Below are 16,871 nucleotides of genomic sequence, written 5' to 3' on the forward strand. Positions count from 1 at the left end.
ACAAAGAGATAAAATAGCAAGAGCCTTTAAAATTGAATCTAAAATGTTTTCTGCTAATGTGTTGCAACTTAGAGAACAAGATTTTCTGAAACATAATCATAGTGGTTTAAATAATGAAACTAATACTATTGACAATAATAGATGATAGTATAAAAAAATCAGATCGAGAAAAAATATTAAATTTATTGAAACAGAAGGTGAGCCAGGATAGCGAAAGAAGTGTTGGCTGGTTATAAACAATATTTATTTAAACAGGCAGAGTAACCACCCTGCTCATGTTCAACAATAATTATGATCGTTCATTGTAGATACATCGCTTTTTATACAAGAGTTAAATCATTATAATGTCGGTAGTTGTAAAAATCTTATCACGAAGTTAAATAACATTAAACAAAATTTATAATCAAATTAACTTCAATAAATATTAGGTTATTCTAAATTATATACGCGTTGGTCGTAGCGTTGAGCTTAACATTATTGAATAAGTATAGAGACTGTTTCGCTTTTAATTTAAAAGAGTTAGGGTGCACAAAAGTAGGAGAATTATCTATTAAGCTGACCGATGACAAGCCAATAGTGTATAGACTTTATAGATTGTCATTTGAAGAAAAAAAAGTGGTTAGAGAAATGATTGAGGAAATGATGTCGGCTAATATCATACGTGAATCCAGTTCACAATTCGCTAGTCCAATTCAAGTCCCCATATGTGAAAAAAGTAAACATAAAACGGCTTTTGTTACACCAGAGGGACAGTATAAATTTAATCGTATGCCCTTTGGCTTGGCAAATGCTCCAGCTGTCTTCCAAAGAATTATAAATAAAGTATTAATTAAATCAGAGTCAGGTACTGCCATGGCATACATGGATGATATAATTATCCCATCAAAAACAGTTGAAGGGTTGAATAAATTGGGGTGCATGTCAGTCACCTCCACGTGGTGCACCCTGGGCAACGGGGTCGACCAGCAATCCGATGTTTTTCCGGAATGCTTGTCGATCGCGGCTGAGACTGACGCGGCGGAGGTGTCGCGGGCCGCTCCTGGGACTTCTCTGTTGCGCAGAGTTGACCAGCGAGCGGCTCCGTGGCGGATAGGAGGACTCCGGGGTCCTTTTGGGCCGCCGGAGAGAGAGAGAGGAGGAGTTGGTCTCCGGAGTCCTTTCGGGCTGCCGGAGACAGGAGTAGAGGAGTAGAGGAGGAGGGAGAGGCGGGTTCGTCCAGTTTCGGTGTCGATGCTGGGCGGACGGACTTCGGTCACCGCCTTCTCGAACTCGTTTCCCCATCCAGGCGCCAGCCTGCGGTGGGACCGAGGGCCTTGCCTTCACCGGCCGGGTCGAGAGGAGAAAACCTCAATAAAAAACAACAGGTGGGTCGCTCACCCAAAGCGACGGCCGCAGGTGGGGTCGCGGTGGTGTGCTAACGCGTTCCCGTAACCCCGCCACCATGCGGTGAGAAGGAAACGAGGAGGTTTTAGTGGGTAGGACGATGGCCTTCTGCCCCGTGAGTCCCACATACCCGTCCCGGTCGTGTCCGGGCGGCAGGCGTAAATGCCTTTCCTCCTCGAAAAAAAAAAAAAAGGGTTGAATAAATTGACAATAATTTTAGAACTATTAAAATGTTCAGGTTTAAGATTAAGCTTCAAGAATTCAATTATATTATAGAGCAGGCAATAAAATGCATCACGCAGATGCTTTGAGTCGAAATCCCATTAATAACGACTATAAAACTGGTGGTAGAATACCACCTAGTATTACTGGTGGTAGAGCTTTGTGCAAGCTCGTCTGGGTAGGTACCACCCACTCATCAGATATTCTACCGCAAACCAGCTGTACTCGGTATTGTTGTGTTTCGGTTTGAAGGTGAGTGAGCCGGTGTAATTACAGGTACAAGGGACATAACATCTTAGTTCCCAAGGTTGGTGGCGCATTGGTGATATAAGCGATGGTTAACATTTCTTACAATGCCAATGTCTAAGGGCGTTGGTGACCACTTACCATCAGGTGGCCCATATGCTCGTCCGCCTTCCTATTCTATACAAAAAAAAAACTTGCAATACTCTGTATTTGCAATTATTTCCAATGATTGGTTAGCTACGGTGATCTAAAATTAAAACGCATTATAGAAATCCTGACTGACAAACAAACTGACGAAGTAACTGACATTAAAAACAATTACCGTTACGTCAATAACCGTTTATATAGGAAGACAGATTCCGGATTAAAATGGGTTGTTCCTAAAGCATGTAAATGGCGAATTGTCAAACAGTATCATGACGACATTGGGCATTTAGGAATAGATAAGGCTTTAGCAAAGATTTCTAATGACTACTGGTTTCCTAAAATGAGGCGATTTGTACAAAAGTATGTGCGTTCCTGTTTAGACTGTGCTTACCATAAAATGTCGGGAGGAAAACCGGAGGGGTTTCTTAATCCAATACCTAAAACTCCTATTCCGTTTCATACAATTCATTTGGACCACTTAGGTCCTTTCACACGTAGTCGTAACAAAAACACGTACTTACTTATAATAATCGATGCATTTTCAAAATTTTTAATAATAAAACCTGTTCGTGGTACTGACACGAAATACATGATAGCAGTATTGAAAGACGTTTTTTATACTTTTAGTGTGCCAGCTAGATTAATATCAGACAGAGGTAGCAGTTTCAATAGTCTAGCCTTTAAAAAGTTCATAAATGAATTAGCGCGATTTAGGAACTTCAAAAAATTTATTAACAAATTGTCACTAGTGACATACAATAACAAACGTTTTCCGTTCCGCAAGACTAGTTTGGTCTGTGTGCGAGGATCTTTAATGCTTATACATATATATAAGTGCAGTGTATATCCTTCAACAACACTATTTTAGAAGGTTTATTCGAACCGAGGAATCGCTTTATATACCTATCGCTGGCCATTTCAATTTCAGTAGTAATTTGTGCGTTAATAATAACAGAAAGTGTAGGAAATTGGAGTCTGAAAATAAAAACAATTTCAAACAGTTTAATATATGGTATATATTTCAAAAAATCTTTTAAAAATATAACATTAAAAAAATTGTATAGTTATATATTTAACACTAAGGTATAAACTTCTAGAATAACCACAACACATTAAAAGGTACGCTTGCTATGAATATTTATTGTATACTTTATATAAATTAGTCCGGTCGAATGAGTTTGGGAATGAGAAAGAGGTTCCGTACATCTGAAACTCAAACAGAACCCTCATACGATTACTATCTAGGCAGCCAGTCTAGTCGCAACATAATATTTGTTCATTTCATGTTTCAGAAGCTACTGGACGAAAAAAATTGAAATTTGTTACCAAACAATAGAGGTACGTTACAGCGTAAATTAACATCCGATTTGTGCGATACATTAGGATTACGAGGAAAACATTTTTTAATAGTTTCATGAGAATTGAACAATGAAAGGGTTCATTCTCGGAATACATATTATATATTATAGTTATATGACGAATAATTCGGAAGCTTTACAAATTTCAACTCCTTCCCATCTCTGAAACTACTAAGTATAAAATATGTCGCATAAGACTTTCCATAAATACACAATATGGCATGAGACATCAACGTTCACATTATTTACAAATCAACAGTTCTGTGATCGACAAAACTCTACCGGCGCAGATAAAACACAACTATTGTTATAAAAAATAAAAAGTGACTTCAATAAACGATGGCACTGTACTCGTACTTTTAGATCCAATAGAAAATTAACACGTTTGCGTTTAATGGCGTGACTGACAAAAGTATTTTCAATTTCTACAACGTAAAGTAACAAAATATAATACTTGGATGTAATTCTGTCACCCGGTGCTAGAAGGGCTGACGTGCACTTTTGAGTATAATGTAAACCACATTTTGCCATTTGCCAAATCATTGCATAATAATAAGGCGAAATAACATAACGGTAACATTACTAATACAGTACTGCGCAGAATGGCATGTGTCGTGAAGAACAGCAAACATCTGTTCATTACTCGTATTCTATGGATACTGTTCCTCACAGCACCGGCGACCGGGCCACAGAGCTAACTCCGTCTCTAAGCTTAAAATTAGTTGTACAAGTAATGTCATCTTAGATTCTAGGTATTCGAGACGACGTTATTCATTAATGTCTTAGTATTATCAAGCGAAGCAAAAATGGCACTCTATTATTTATAGCACTCATTCTCTCATTACACGTATGAAAACTGAAGACTAAGTATGATATTTAGTATTTCGATCACCATTGATGATGATTGAATCGATCACCAGGGAAGTTTTTCTAGTTCTTACAATCTTTGAACATCTGTTAGAGGGACACTCCCGCCCATCGATGCATCTCGACACACTCGCGTCAGGCGCAACGATATCTCCGCGGAACAATAAATTCGGCGATTAACTCGATCCCGCTCAGGCGGGCAGCGGAGGAGCGAGCGTCGTGACGGGCGGGACGGCGGGAGCGGGCGGGGAGGCGACGCGCGGGGGGGCGACGCGCGGGCGCGGCATCGCCAGCACCAGCTTGTCCCAGAAGTGCGGGTCGTCCCAGCGCAGGTACGTGACGGAGGCCAGGTAGGCGCGCAGGTCGGCGTCGGCGGCGGCGGCGCGCTCGGGCCGCAGGCCGGGCAGCAGCAGCAGCAGCAGGCGCGGGCGCTGGTCGCGCAGCGCCGCCGCGAACGCCTCGCGCAGCTCCGCGCGCGCCCACGTGGACGCCAGGAAGCGCTCCGACAGCAGCACCAGCGTGCGGCGCGAGCGGGACACGGACTGCGCGATCTGCGCCGGGATCCACTGGCCCGGCGTCCAGTCGCGCTCGTGCAGGCACAGCCGCAGCCCCGCGCCGCGCTCCAGCCGCTCGGCCAGCTCCGCCGCGAACTCGCCGTCCTGGTGCGAGAACGACACGAACGCGTCGAACGGCCGCTCCGCGTCGTCGTCCTCGTGCAGCGGGCGCAGCAGCCAGCGCAGGCACAGGCCGCGCTCGAACAGGAACCTCTGCCGGGGGACGCGCTAGTGAGGGCCCGCTCGACCGTTTAGCTCCGAAGCGTCTCGACCGAGCCGGGACGAGACTCACCTTGAAGCGCTGACGTGCCACGGGCCGCGTCAGGCAGGCGGCCGCCGCGGCCGAGGCGGCGGCCAGCGCCAGCCCCACCAGCGCGAAGGGCCACAGCGCGGGCGAGCAGTGCGCCGTCAACCGCTTGGCCGCCGCCAGCGCTTCCTCCCCGCCCGCGCACCGCTCGCCGCCCTCGCCCCTCTCACGCGCCTGCGCCTCCAGCGCCCGCAGCAGCGGCAGCGCCTCGCAGTCGCAGCGCAGCGGGTTACCGGCGAGCCGCACGGAGCGCCGCCCGTCGAACAGCACCGCCGTCGTAGTCGGATCGATGCTAGCTATCCGGTTGTCCGTCAGGTCGAGTTCCTGCGACCGAGAGAAAGATTTAATCTCCAGCGCGACGCGAGGGGAGTCCGTTCGACGCGTATCGGTCTCCAGCGCGTACCTCCAGCTCCGGCGTGACGTCGGCGGCGGTCAGGTGCGAGATGTCGTTGTGCGGCAGCAGCAGCGCGCGCGCCGGCAGCCCGAGCGGCGCGCGCGGCACGCGGCGCAGGCCGGCGCGCGCGCAGCGCAGCTCGGAGCGCTCGCCGCCCACGAGGCACGCGCAGCCGGCGGCGCACGCGGCGGCGGGAACGGCGCACAGCAGCGCGCGCGGCGCCACGGCGGCGAGCGCCGGCCCCGCCGCGAGCGCCGGCCCCGCCCCGAGCGCCTGCCGCGCCGCGCAGCGCGCCGCCGGCAGCCGCGCGCGCGGGTGCTGCGGCCGCTCGCGGACGGCGCGCACGAACCAGTACATGGTGCAGTCGCACTGCAGCGGCGCGTCCAGCGTCAGCGTCGTCATCTGCGGGGATTCGATTAGCTCGTGACACAGGAGGAGGAGCGATCGATGTAGCGCCAAGCGTGTTCAAAATTGAATGGGGTGCGATGCGATCCATTGTTAGGAGAAACCGGGGAACTATCTTTTAAACTATATTTTTATATTACATAAGTAATCGATGTGCGGGAGGTGAGATATTTCAAGTGAACGTACCGAGGACGAGACGAAGGCGTCGGACACGTTGCCGGCGAGCACGGCGACGAACTGGTCGCGCGTGTAGCTGACGTCGCGCACGGGGTTGCCGCGCACGTCGACGACGCTGGCGAGCGAGCGGCGCCACTGCAGGTCGTCGAACTGCGACAGACGCGGGCGGTGAGCGGGCGGTGAGCGGGCGAGGCGCGGCGGGCGGGCCGGCGACTCCCACACTCACCTCCAGCAGCGAGATGTTGTTCGCGCGCAGGTCGAGGCGGGTGAGCGCCACGAGGCCGACGCGCCAGTCGCGGCAGATGTGCGAGAGGCCGGTGCGCGCCAGGCTCAGCGTGCGCAGCGAGAACGTCTTCCACAGCGGCGACATGGCGGCTGCGGTCAATGGACGGGCGGTCGATCGCACTGAGCCATTAGGTACTCTTTGTCCCGTTACTTGAGGCCGTGTCTAACATTTACTCTCTTAAGATAACGTTAACGCAAGCGTAATAATCACTTCAGTAATATTGAAGTTTTAGAAATGAATATCTGTTATATTGTGTCTTATGGTAAAAAAAATCGACCATGTCGAATGGAAATTATGTTTATGTTGATTTTAATATAATCTTTTAATATTCAGCAGTACAAGCGATGATCAAACATTACTGAGTCGAACGATTTCGAAATAAAAATTGTTTATAGTTGAATTACTAATATTATTTAAATCATTGGAAAAATTAATTTTCGTTTGATTGCAAGAAACATACAATCAAGCTTAAATAATATTCTTAAAAAATCGCGTTCTCATCGCGAATGTTTTTCTAATATATAATCTGTAATAACGAAGTATTAAAATAAAAAACAAACCGCTAGCGACGTAGGAGTCGCTGGAGCCGCAGATGTCGGCGAGCGGGTTGCGGTCCAGCGAGAGCACACGTAGCGCCGGCAGCGCCGCCAGCGTGGCCACCGCCGCCCGCCCGAGCTTATTGTTCGCTAGCTCTACCTCCTCCAGCGCCGGCGCCGCATCCGCGAGCTCGCTGCGTGTGAGACGCGTGTATGTCGGTTAGTACGTAGACCAATAAGAATTATATTTTCGTAATATAACGTACGGCGCCGCTACCTCGGGAGCTGCTCCAGCTCATTAGATGATAGATCGAGCCGGTACAGAGCGGACGCGTCTTCGATCCACCGCAGATGCAGCGTGCGGAGCCTACAATACCGCACCTCCAGCACTCGCAGTGCACGTGCTCCCCGCAGCAAGTCCGCGCCCATGAGCTCGCTCCGCACGTGCCACACGCGCAGCACGTTGACCACTGGGCACGCCGACAGCAACCCGGCCGGCAGCGCCTCTATCACGTTGTCGATCACCACGTTCCGCAACGACGAGCAGTTACCGCGGAGGTCAGCGCTGCGAGCGTGGTTCAGAGTCACGTTCTCGACAGAAGGGCCGAGCGTCACGCCGGCGACGGGCGCGCTCAGCTGTACGACGCCGAGCGCCGGCGCCGCGCTAAGGTCCACCTGTTCGAGCAGGTCGTCGCGTACGATAAGACGCGCCAGCGCAGGGAGGCGTGCGAACGCCTCGGGGGGGATGCTCGCGAGACCGACGCTATTCAGACTCAACGAGTGGAGCGTTTGCGGCAAGCGGAGTGTGGCGGATCGCGGAAGAAGCACGCGGATGAGTTGCAAATTACGCAGAGTGACCAGCGGTTCGAGGAAATCGGGGTCGGGTTTTAGAACTGCGGCGGCAGATGAGATGGCGAGCGAGACGACGGCCAGGTCGCGCAAGTGGACGGCACGCAGTCGGGGCTGCGCGGGCGTCTTCTCCAACTCGAGCGTGCCGCGCGCCGAGACGTTGAGCGCTCGCAGCGCGGCGGCGTACCCGCGCGACGGCGGCGCGCACGCGGTCAGCTTCACTAGCGACATCTTGACCTCTCTCTCGAATCTCGGCAGCGCTTCGCTTTCCAGAGAAACATTGCTCGTGCAAGTGAAATGAAAATATCTCACGCTCGAGGATACTTGTAGTTTTTGACCTTAAAATGATACAATATGTTAACAGATACTCATTGGACCAATTCTGCGCTTCACATTTAATACAATCAAGAGGACTATTTTTAGTAGATACATACAAGTACCTAATACTAAACTAATCTCAATTACATATTAGTATACTATTATAAATGGATTCAAATGTTTCATTGTTTTATCTCATAATTTTTTTGTTATAACGGGTGTGATTATTTTTGTAAGTAATTATGCAGCACACACAAAGGCCAACCTATATATAAATCCATTTATATGATAATTTGTTATAAAATATTCCTTTTTTCTAACAGGCTCAAATAAATTTCATTACATGCATAATATTTCATCTGCCATGTATATTCCTTTATTTTTTCTCTTATTTATTATCTTATTTTTTTTAAATATAATACTTGTTTTAAATCAGTCATGAGGATTTTTGAACAAATTCCAGCCTGGTATTGTGTGCTGTTTTTACCTTTGAATGGTACGGCCATTCACTAGGCTTGCTTTGGTTTTTAAAATAATAAAATATGTGCCAACAAGAACCTGAGTAATAAGATAAAGCAGCACAGTAGCTGATGTACAAGTGTAGCACTACTTTTAAGTTCACACATGTATACCCATGACTCATATTTTTATTTGTGATGACACACATGGACATACAATATTTTATTTACATATAATTGTACTTTTAATAGAGGCTTATTTGGTATGTAAGGACTTATCTTTTTTAGATGGAATCACACAATTTGTTCATGTAAGTATCACCCATACATCTTAATTTTTTCTTGTTGATATTACCTTTAAAAATATTTAACTATAATAATTTATAATTTACCTGATAAATATAAAGTTCTTGAGAAAGGGAATGACTGTAAGTTCAACATTCTTAAATATTGTTATACATACCATTGATAAGGAAAAAGTGTTCATCTATCACTGAAGCTTCTTCTCGACACTGGTCTTCAGTGGCCCAAGAGGGGCAACGCGGTCCCTCTGCCGTTGCCAACGCTAAGGATGTCCAAACAAACACCCAAATTCTATTTAATGCCATTTCTGATTTGTTAACTGTTTAATCCTTATCCATTTGATGGAATTCACTTTCAAAACTTTCATAACGTGTTTACATTTAAAATTTAAAATTCAAAAATCAGAAGAGAAATTTGTATGCTTTCAACAATTTTTCGGTGTAAAAATATTTACTATAACAACCTTAACCGATTTTATTAAATTTTGCATCAAGAAGCTACGTGAGCAATAAGGAAAATTGTTCAAATTAACACAACCACTACTTGTTGTTTCGTAAAAACATAACTTAAATGTTAAATGACAGAATGACAGATAGCGAGACAGCTTCTACGTTACAGACTATATTTCGATTGAATAGTAACCACAGACTAAAACTAGACCCTCTTAATATTTTAACATTGATGATTTTCTTCACTGCTTAAAGTAAAGAAAATAATCCATATAGTCCGGTCAAGATAGACCGTATACAAATATAATATCAATAATTTTATCAATCAAACGTCTGCTGAAAAAAATATTCAAGGTCTAAGTGTAAATTTTTTAGTTTTTTCTCGTAAACGGTGAGTGTTATCATAAAATAGTTCAGACAAAATGCACTTAATTACAAAAAATCTTTATATTAGGTCCTTACATCTGAAATTAACGTTTTGTCGTACTGACAACTTTGATCTGAAATACCTCCTCTGGTTAAGAATTCCAAATTCAAATTTATAAATTCATTTAACAGGTACATTTGAGTTTTGAAAACAGTCATTCATTTGTGTTTTCTCATTATATTTTCAAACTTGAAATTCAGTGAATTCAGATTAATAATCTGATTGAAAATAATAAGTTGCCTAATCATGATTAAACTTTTAATCTTTTTTTTTTTTTATATTCGCCGGGAGGGCAAATGACTACTCCACCTGATGGTAAGTGGTAGTAGAGTCCAAACGCGACGACGGCCAGTACAGACGGGAAAATTGTTCTGCACTAGCCGCCTTCGCCTTGCCGGCCCGCAAGATGCCTCTTCACGCCTCGTTTGAAGGAACCCGGGTTGTAAGAGGAGGGGAACACGTGGAAAGGAATTCCATTTTTTGGAAGTGCGACAAAGAAAGGAGTTGCCAAATTTCTTTGTTCGCGATGGAATTGATGTCACAGTAGGCGGTGACATCGAGAACCAGCTCGCGTGGACTTAAGAAGGAAGGGGGAAGCAGGAATTCGAGAGAATAATTCCTCAGAGCACTCGCCGTGATACAGTCGATAGAAAGCGCTCAGTGCTGCTATCTCACGACGCAATTGTAAAGGTTCAAGGGTGTTTGTGACCTTTACGTCGCCAATAATGCGTACGGCACGTCGCTGCAACCGGTCCAAGGCCTCAAGTAGGTACTTAGCGGAGCCATCCCAAAGGTGCGAGCAATATTCCACGCAAGACCGTACCTGTGTTTTGTACAGCAGGCACAGTTGTTGTGGCGTGAAAAAGCGCCGCACCTTGTTCAGAACTCCGAGTTTCCGTGAAGCTGTTTTTATAACAGCCTCGATGTAATCCCTTGGACTAAGGTCGCAGCGAACGTCAATCCCCAGCATGGCGATTTTGCTTTGCATCACCAGCGGAGTACCACAGAGGGAGGGAAGAGGGGAAAATGTTGACTTTTTCGCCGTGAGAGCGCATACCTGTGTTTTCTTGGCATTAAACTCAACAAGATTATCAGAGCCCCATTTGGCGATGAGCTCTAACGTCCTATCGAGTTCAATGACAAGATCCCTTCGCCTCTCGTCAATTTCCGCTCGCCCAGCCACTGCGCGTCCGTGGTATTCACCATGCACTGTACTATCGTCTGCATAGCAATGTATGTTCCCAAGAGAGAGCATATCATTGATATGCAAAAGAAAGAGTGTGGGAGATAGCACAGATCCCTGGGGAACCCCAGCATTCACTACATAGAACTGTGAAGCGCAACCATCAACTAAAACACGAAGGCTACGCTTGTGTAGGAAGCTAGCAATCCAGGTGCATAGCTGAGCAGGCAGACCATATGCCGGCAGCTTGGAGAGAACACTTCTGTGCCAGACCCTGTCGAAAGCCTTGGAAATATCGAGGCTGACAACCAACGATTCTCCATGCTTGTCGATAGCTTCACCCCAGAGGTGTGTTACGTACGCTAGAAGATCACCTGTGGACCGTTTTGGTCGAAACCCGTATTGACGATCATTAATTAAAGAGTGATCTTCTAGGTAATGGATCAGTTGGTTGTTTAAAATCCGTTCCATCACCTTACAATACTGAGGTGATAGCTATTGGCCGATAATTTGCCGGGTCAGACCGATCCCCTTTTTTGGGAACCGCTTGCACATTAGCTCTTCTCCAAGCCTCCGGCACACTTCCCGAAGAGAGAGAAAGTTGGAACAGGCGCGTTAACACAGGAGACAGCTCCGCTGCGCACTTCTTCAGCACTATGGCTGGTATTCCATCGGGACCGCTAGCTTTCCGTACATCAAGTGATTGCAGCTCCGCACGCACATCACGTTGCCTGATTTTAATGTCAGGCATCGTATGGCTACATGAAGGTATTGTAGGTGGCAGTGCACTACAATCATCGATCACAGAGTAATCGGCAAAGAGTTTAGCCAGGAGATCAGCTTGCTCCTGCGGACTGTGAGCTAGCAATTCGTCCGGATTTCTGAGCGGTGGCAGCGAAGGTTGGCAGAAATTGTCTTGCACAGACTTGGTCAGACGCCAGAAGCTACGGGAGCCCCTAGGATGCGAAACAAGGTCATGACCAATCTGTACAATGCGCTGGGCATCCGCTCTCGTGTATGCCTTTCTACAGGACTTGGAATTTTTATTATAGTTTGCTTTCAGTGAGTCAATGTTAGATGCCCCGCTAATGCAGCCGTTGATCCACTTGCGATATGCCGTCTGCTTAGATGATACAGCATCGGCACATTCACGAGTGAACCAAAGGTTACGCGTACTCCTACTGACGAGATCTGAGCTAGGAATGTAGTATTCCATTCCCAACATGATCTCGCCAGCAACAGCAGGGGCACTAGCTGTCGGGTCATTCCCACTGAAGCAACGTTCCTTCCAAGGGACCGACGCATAGTAATCGCGCATACCGTCCCAATCCGCCGACTTATAGTGCCAAACGCGACGGTTGCATACCGCTAGTGGCGGCAGCTTGGCCTGTGGCACTCTGGTAGATATAAGGCTGTGATCCGAAGAGCCAAGAGGAGCCTGAACCACAACCTGATATTCCACCGGGTGAGAAGTCAGCAGAAGGTCCAGTAGAGTATTTGTGTCTCCGTGAGAAACAACATTGCTGGCCGTGCTGTCTCGAGATGGTGATGGACAGCGTTGAGGTTAGTGTGGAGTCCTCGGATGTTAGAGAACTCGACCTCAAACAGCGAGGGTATGGTGGGGGTGTGCACCGCTGTACGACCGTTATTTCTGTTTTGTTGCGCCATTTGGAAAAAATAAAATGGGAAAGAGACGTGAAGCGAACGATGTATTGCCACGATAGGGATGGGCAAAGTGTGGAGGCGTGTTTCCCCAAGTGGTTGCCAAAAGGAAAAATACACTGACCCGCCGGACGGAAGGGCCCCCGAACCCCCCCGGAAGTGGCCGCCGGGACCCCACCTACCGGTCACCAACCGGCACGACGGTCCACCCCGAGATTATGCGTGGCCTGGTGGGGCAGCCTCACGAGCTGGTTAGGCACGCTCGGGCCCCTGTACTATGCCACGGGCGGCCAGCGGAACAGCCGTTTCTTCGGGTCTCCCTGTCCGGCAGGTCAATACAGTTTCCCCCGGCATTGGTTCAACAGCCGTCTCCATCGGACCAACACCCATCGCGGCAATACTCGCTCGGGCTCTGGCTGTACGCAGGCTGACCTCGAAACGCGGCTGCAAGCCACTTCACGAGTTTTTCACCATGCGTACGGTGGTAACAAGCCAGGCGGATGTTTAACATCCTCCCACCATAAATATATATTACCATAATCATTTGAATTCTCAATTCATTTTACTTCTTTTATTTCACTAATCAATGTAATTGTGACTATCAGCTGTATTTATCACTAGTCTAACAGTGTACTTGTCTAAATCGTGTTGATTTATTCGATATTCATTGTTACATTTGATCGCGTGATTGAAAACCTTTTTCCAATCTTAAGCCCCGATTTGATTACTTTTTCAGTTAATGATTTTTACTGTAGTTAAATTCATATCCACATTTCTAACGGCTACATAGCCTTTCGGTTGAGACCATATAGTTTCAATTGGATTAAAATCCGGATGATATGTTGGCAATTGCAACACAGTGAGCGTGTCCACGGAAAATTCTGTAAACCTCTCCTTGTGGTGACATATAAAATCGTAAACTGGGTTTTCGTCAATTTTGAGTCAACTGGAATTTCGTGTCTGAATGAAATGGTGTTTGAATTGGGGGGTCTTTTAACAAATTTGTTGTAATTCGTGATATGTTCTGGTTACCAACAACGCAGGGTTCGTTGTCGATAACCAGAACAGAGCAATACACTAAAGACGCCATGGTACAACTTGAAATTATTAAAAAAATGGGGGTTTTACAACTCTATATACAAAATTAAATTTGGACTTGAATCGAGGTTGGTGTGCAATATTTATTGATGGGGACTATACTTGATTATGATTACAGATTAATTAAAAGAAACTTTCGTTAATCGTAATCGTTAATCATTAATCAGATTACACTCTTCAAGCTATCAAATTACAAACTGCTTAAAGATCGATTAAATAAAAAAAAAACAAATTTTTAAAAATGGAAATCTTATATTTATTTTTAACATACATGAATAACTACTTAAGCTTTATTACAACTAATAAAGTTTAATATTTACAAATAAAAAAGTATTATTGTATTAATATTATTGTTATTATACATATAATTGTGATTACCTTTTACAGAATTCCATAGTCAAGTCGAGAGCCCAAACTCTAAATCAAATCAATTTATTTTTATTTTTATTCGATTTGGTCTTGGATCTTTAAATTATATAAATTATAATATTTGATAGTATTTTATCCGACATTCGTTTATGTGTGTTGGCATTTAATTTATGCTTGATGAACAACTGTGTTCAAAAAGGACTCGGTCTATTTATTTATGGAATATTTCAAAAATAATCTTCACGATTATAAAAAATATAAATCATACCGATGACGGTAACGAAGATACAATACATTAACGAACTTACGATTTGTAATAAACATTGTACAGCGGTGTATAGTAACATACAATAACTACTTTGTCTTCTTCTGTCCAATGCCAAATTACATATGAATGACAGAGAATAATCGATGTGCACGTATTAACTATTCACACGTTGTACAACGTTGAAAGAAGCCGTTTAAATGATACCTACTGTTAAACGCCTACTTTTATATAAGTAAATAGTATGTACAGTTAAACTTCTAATTTACTTATTATACTTACAAGTTTATAAATTATTTCAATTCTATAATTACACAAATGTTATTTACAATATTTTTTAACAAATAATTGATAACGTTACGTTAGAAGGTCCTCAACAATAAAATTCATTACAACTTTGCCTCATCACGTGACATCCTACTCTGCCGTAGAACGCGCCAGGATTAACGCTTTAAGGAGGTACTATGTATTATTGTCTGCAACTAGTCACTTCACAATAAATAATATAACTTAATTAGCCATAGAGAGCGAGAATGATAGACAATACCAAAACTAAAAATGAATTATAGATCTAGAAATTGAGACTTTCACTTCAGTAAAACCTTTTCACACGGATTTCTAACGTTAAGTAAGTTTATAATTACCCATTGAACATATAAAAATAAGCTTTTATTTATTCCCTTTATGAAACCGAATAAAATTCAGTACTATAATATACCTGCATAGATTGTTCTGTTTCCAGGACACGAAGTGTGCACAACATAAGCCGAATCGGTTTAGTGGAACCCGCTTGAATTCAGTTACAAAACACGCAACTAACAGGAGAAGATGACCAAAAGCTCGTTAGGGTCCGTTCACACAGACCGGCTCGGAGAGCATCGGCCTGCTTTTTTCTTTTCACACAGACCGGGTCGTATACGCTTGGAATTGGCCGGAGCGGAGCCGCCAACTATTTCACATCGACCGGCTGGAAGAGATCTGAAAGCGGGTGCGAGCGAGAAAGAGCACGCAAGCGGAGCCGGTCGGCTCCTTTTATTACTTCACACGAAGCGCGTTCAGGCATTTTTAATGACAAAAAAGGTGCAAATGCAAAAATAAACTTTACTACAATCACTCAAAACACTGTTTCCAACGTGATAAAAATCTGCTCTCCTCTCCGAGCCGGTCTGTGTGAACGGACCCTTAAACGGGATGTATAAAAATATTTAGCAGTCGTCGTAGGTATTTATTCACATGTAACATTCACTCAGCTCGTGCGGCGCCGGCAGCGACGGCTCGAGGTCATCGATAATCTTCATATTATTAATGTCGTTTTCCTGTTACAACTTTTTCGCGATGTGTAGCGCGCTAATATTTCCGATGAACAATAATCATACATATTTGGATATGGTTTTAAAGCAAATGCTGGTAACACAATCGCATAAGCGTTAGCCGGGCGATTTAATAGGTAAAATGTAAATGACTTAATTATAAATGTATCTACACGTGACCCACGTGTTACTCATGATGCACTGGTATCGGTATGGTTGCCCCATAGGCCAAAAATAGTTGGTGTAATAATAATTGCTAAAATAAATTTCTTTGTACATGTATGTGTGTGTCAAGTGTGATATAAAAGTAATTATTATCGTATTAACAGTTTTTTTTTATTTTTGACAAAAATAAGAAGAAATACAATTTAATGATGTGTTATTGACTCCAAGTCTTCTATTTATAACTATAAGGATAACGGATATAAGCTGTAGATTTCAGTTAGATTTGTTATTAGAACGATATGTGGCGTTTTCAGTGTCAGGGTATGCGCAGGGGCGCGGGGGGGCGTGCGTCGGGCCGCAGGTCGTTGTCCACCGCGTCGAGCTCCAGGCGCCGCCGCAGCCACGCCAGCATGGCCTCCTGGCACGTGACACATTCATTAGATAGGGACTTAGTTGATGCGTTGTTAGCGCAGGTAGAAAGCGCGCAGCAGATCGGTGATGGCACCTAATATGTGATACATTTAGTTTGAACCATTAGCTATATAAATAGTAATTATTAGTATATAATCCGGCGTCAGTAGCGTTATTTATCGAGCGAATGGTGTGAACTTGAACGAATCGTCTGAATTACGTCGCAAACTTAAAATATATAATAGTAATAATATTTTGACCGCTGAGGGTTCATTTGGTAGTCAAATTACAATTGTTGTTCCAGAATGCACAGGTAGTGATGCTAATAATTACAACAATCTGTATTATTGTAAGAGACACGTCTATTTCACTAATTAGGTTGATACTGTGCGTTAAACTTTAACTAAGCTTTGATAATGCCAATTAATACAATTTAGGTCAAAACTAGCTACAAAAGTTTTAGTAATAATTAATATATATTATTAGTTATTAGCAAGCCGACATACAATTCGTGTTAGTATCAGATGACGTCACTTCCGCTACATAATAATAAAATAATGGTTAACAATAAAATTCCATCAACACTGAATAACATTTATCAAACGTATATTGTGTACATTTTAGCACAATTAATACTTACTATGCGAGTGCAACTAATCGACGCCAAATTGAAAGATTTCCTTAAAAATGTAAATAAACTTAATTGTCGAGATACTCTTCCT

The 16,871-nt window shown here is 44.5% G+C and overlaps 2 protein-coding genes across 2 annotated transcripts in view; both read right to left on the reverse strand.

Annotated features, from left to right (window-relative positions):
• Positions 1–3,018: 3,018 nt before the first annotated feature.
• On the reverse strand, positions 3,019–9,356 carry LOC126772940 (protein toll-like). Its single transcript, XM_050493550.1, has 8 exons — positions 8,971–9,356; positions 7,160–8,069; positions 6,907–7,076; positions 6,287–6,435; positions 6,070–6,210; positions 5,488–5,880; positions 5,070–5,408; positions 3,019–4,990 (listed from the first exon to the last, which is right to left on the reverse strand). Exons 1-8 carry the CDS (start codon positions 9,113–9,115, stop codon positions 4,415–4,417), a joined length of 2,823 nt encoding a protein of 940 aa, XP_050349507.1. The 5' UTR covers positions 9,116–9,356; the 3' UTR covers positions 3,019–4,414.
• A 6,708-nt stretch (positions 9,357–16,064) lies between these two features.
• LOC126773051 (collagen alpha chain CG42342) overlaps positions 16,065–16,871 on the reverse strand; it is a 201,846-nt gene continuing 201,039 nt past the window's right edge. Inside the window, exon 23 of the mRNA XM_050493684.1 lies at positions 16,065–16,153. The gene's annotated coding sequence lies outside the window, so the exon portion shown is untranslated. The remainder of the gene's footprint in view (positions 16,154–16,871) is intronic.

Source organism: Nymphalis io, chromosome 13, assembly GCF_905147045.1.
Source record: "Nymphalis io chromosome 13, ilAglIoxx1.1, whole genome shotgun sequence".
In the NCBI taxonomy this organism is placed as follows: domain Eukaryota; kingdom Metazoa; phylum Arthropoda; class Insecta; order Lepidoptera; family Nymphalidae; genus Nymphalis; species Nymphalis io.

What these genes read in the sequence shown, in the direction of transcription:
- LOC126772940 (XM_050493550.1), bottom strand. Translation starts at nt 9,115, where the DNA reads ATGGCATTAAATAGAATTTGGGTGTTTGTTTGGACATCCTTAGCGTTG. An exon ending in ACGCCTTCGTCTCGTCCTCG is followed by an intron (nt 5,881 to 6,069) that starts GTACGTTCACTT and finishes GAATCCCCGCAG; the next exon opens with ATGACGACGCTGACGCTGGA. An exon ending in TGGCACGTCAGCGCTTCAAG is followed by an intron (nt 4,991 to 5,069) that starts GTGAGTCTCGTC and finishes GTCCCCCGGCAG; the next exon opens with AGGTTCCTGTTCGAGCGCGG.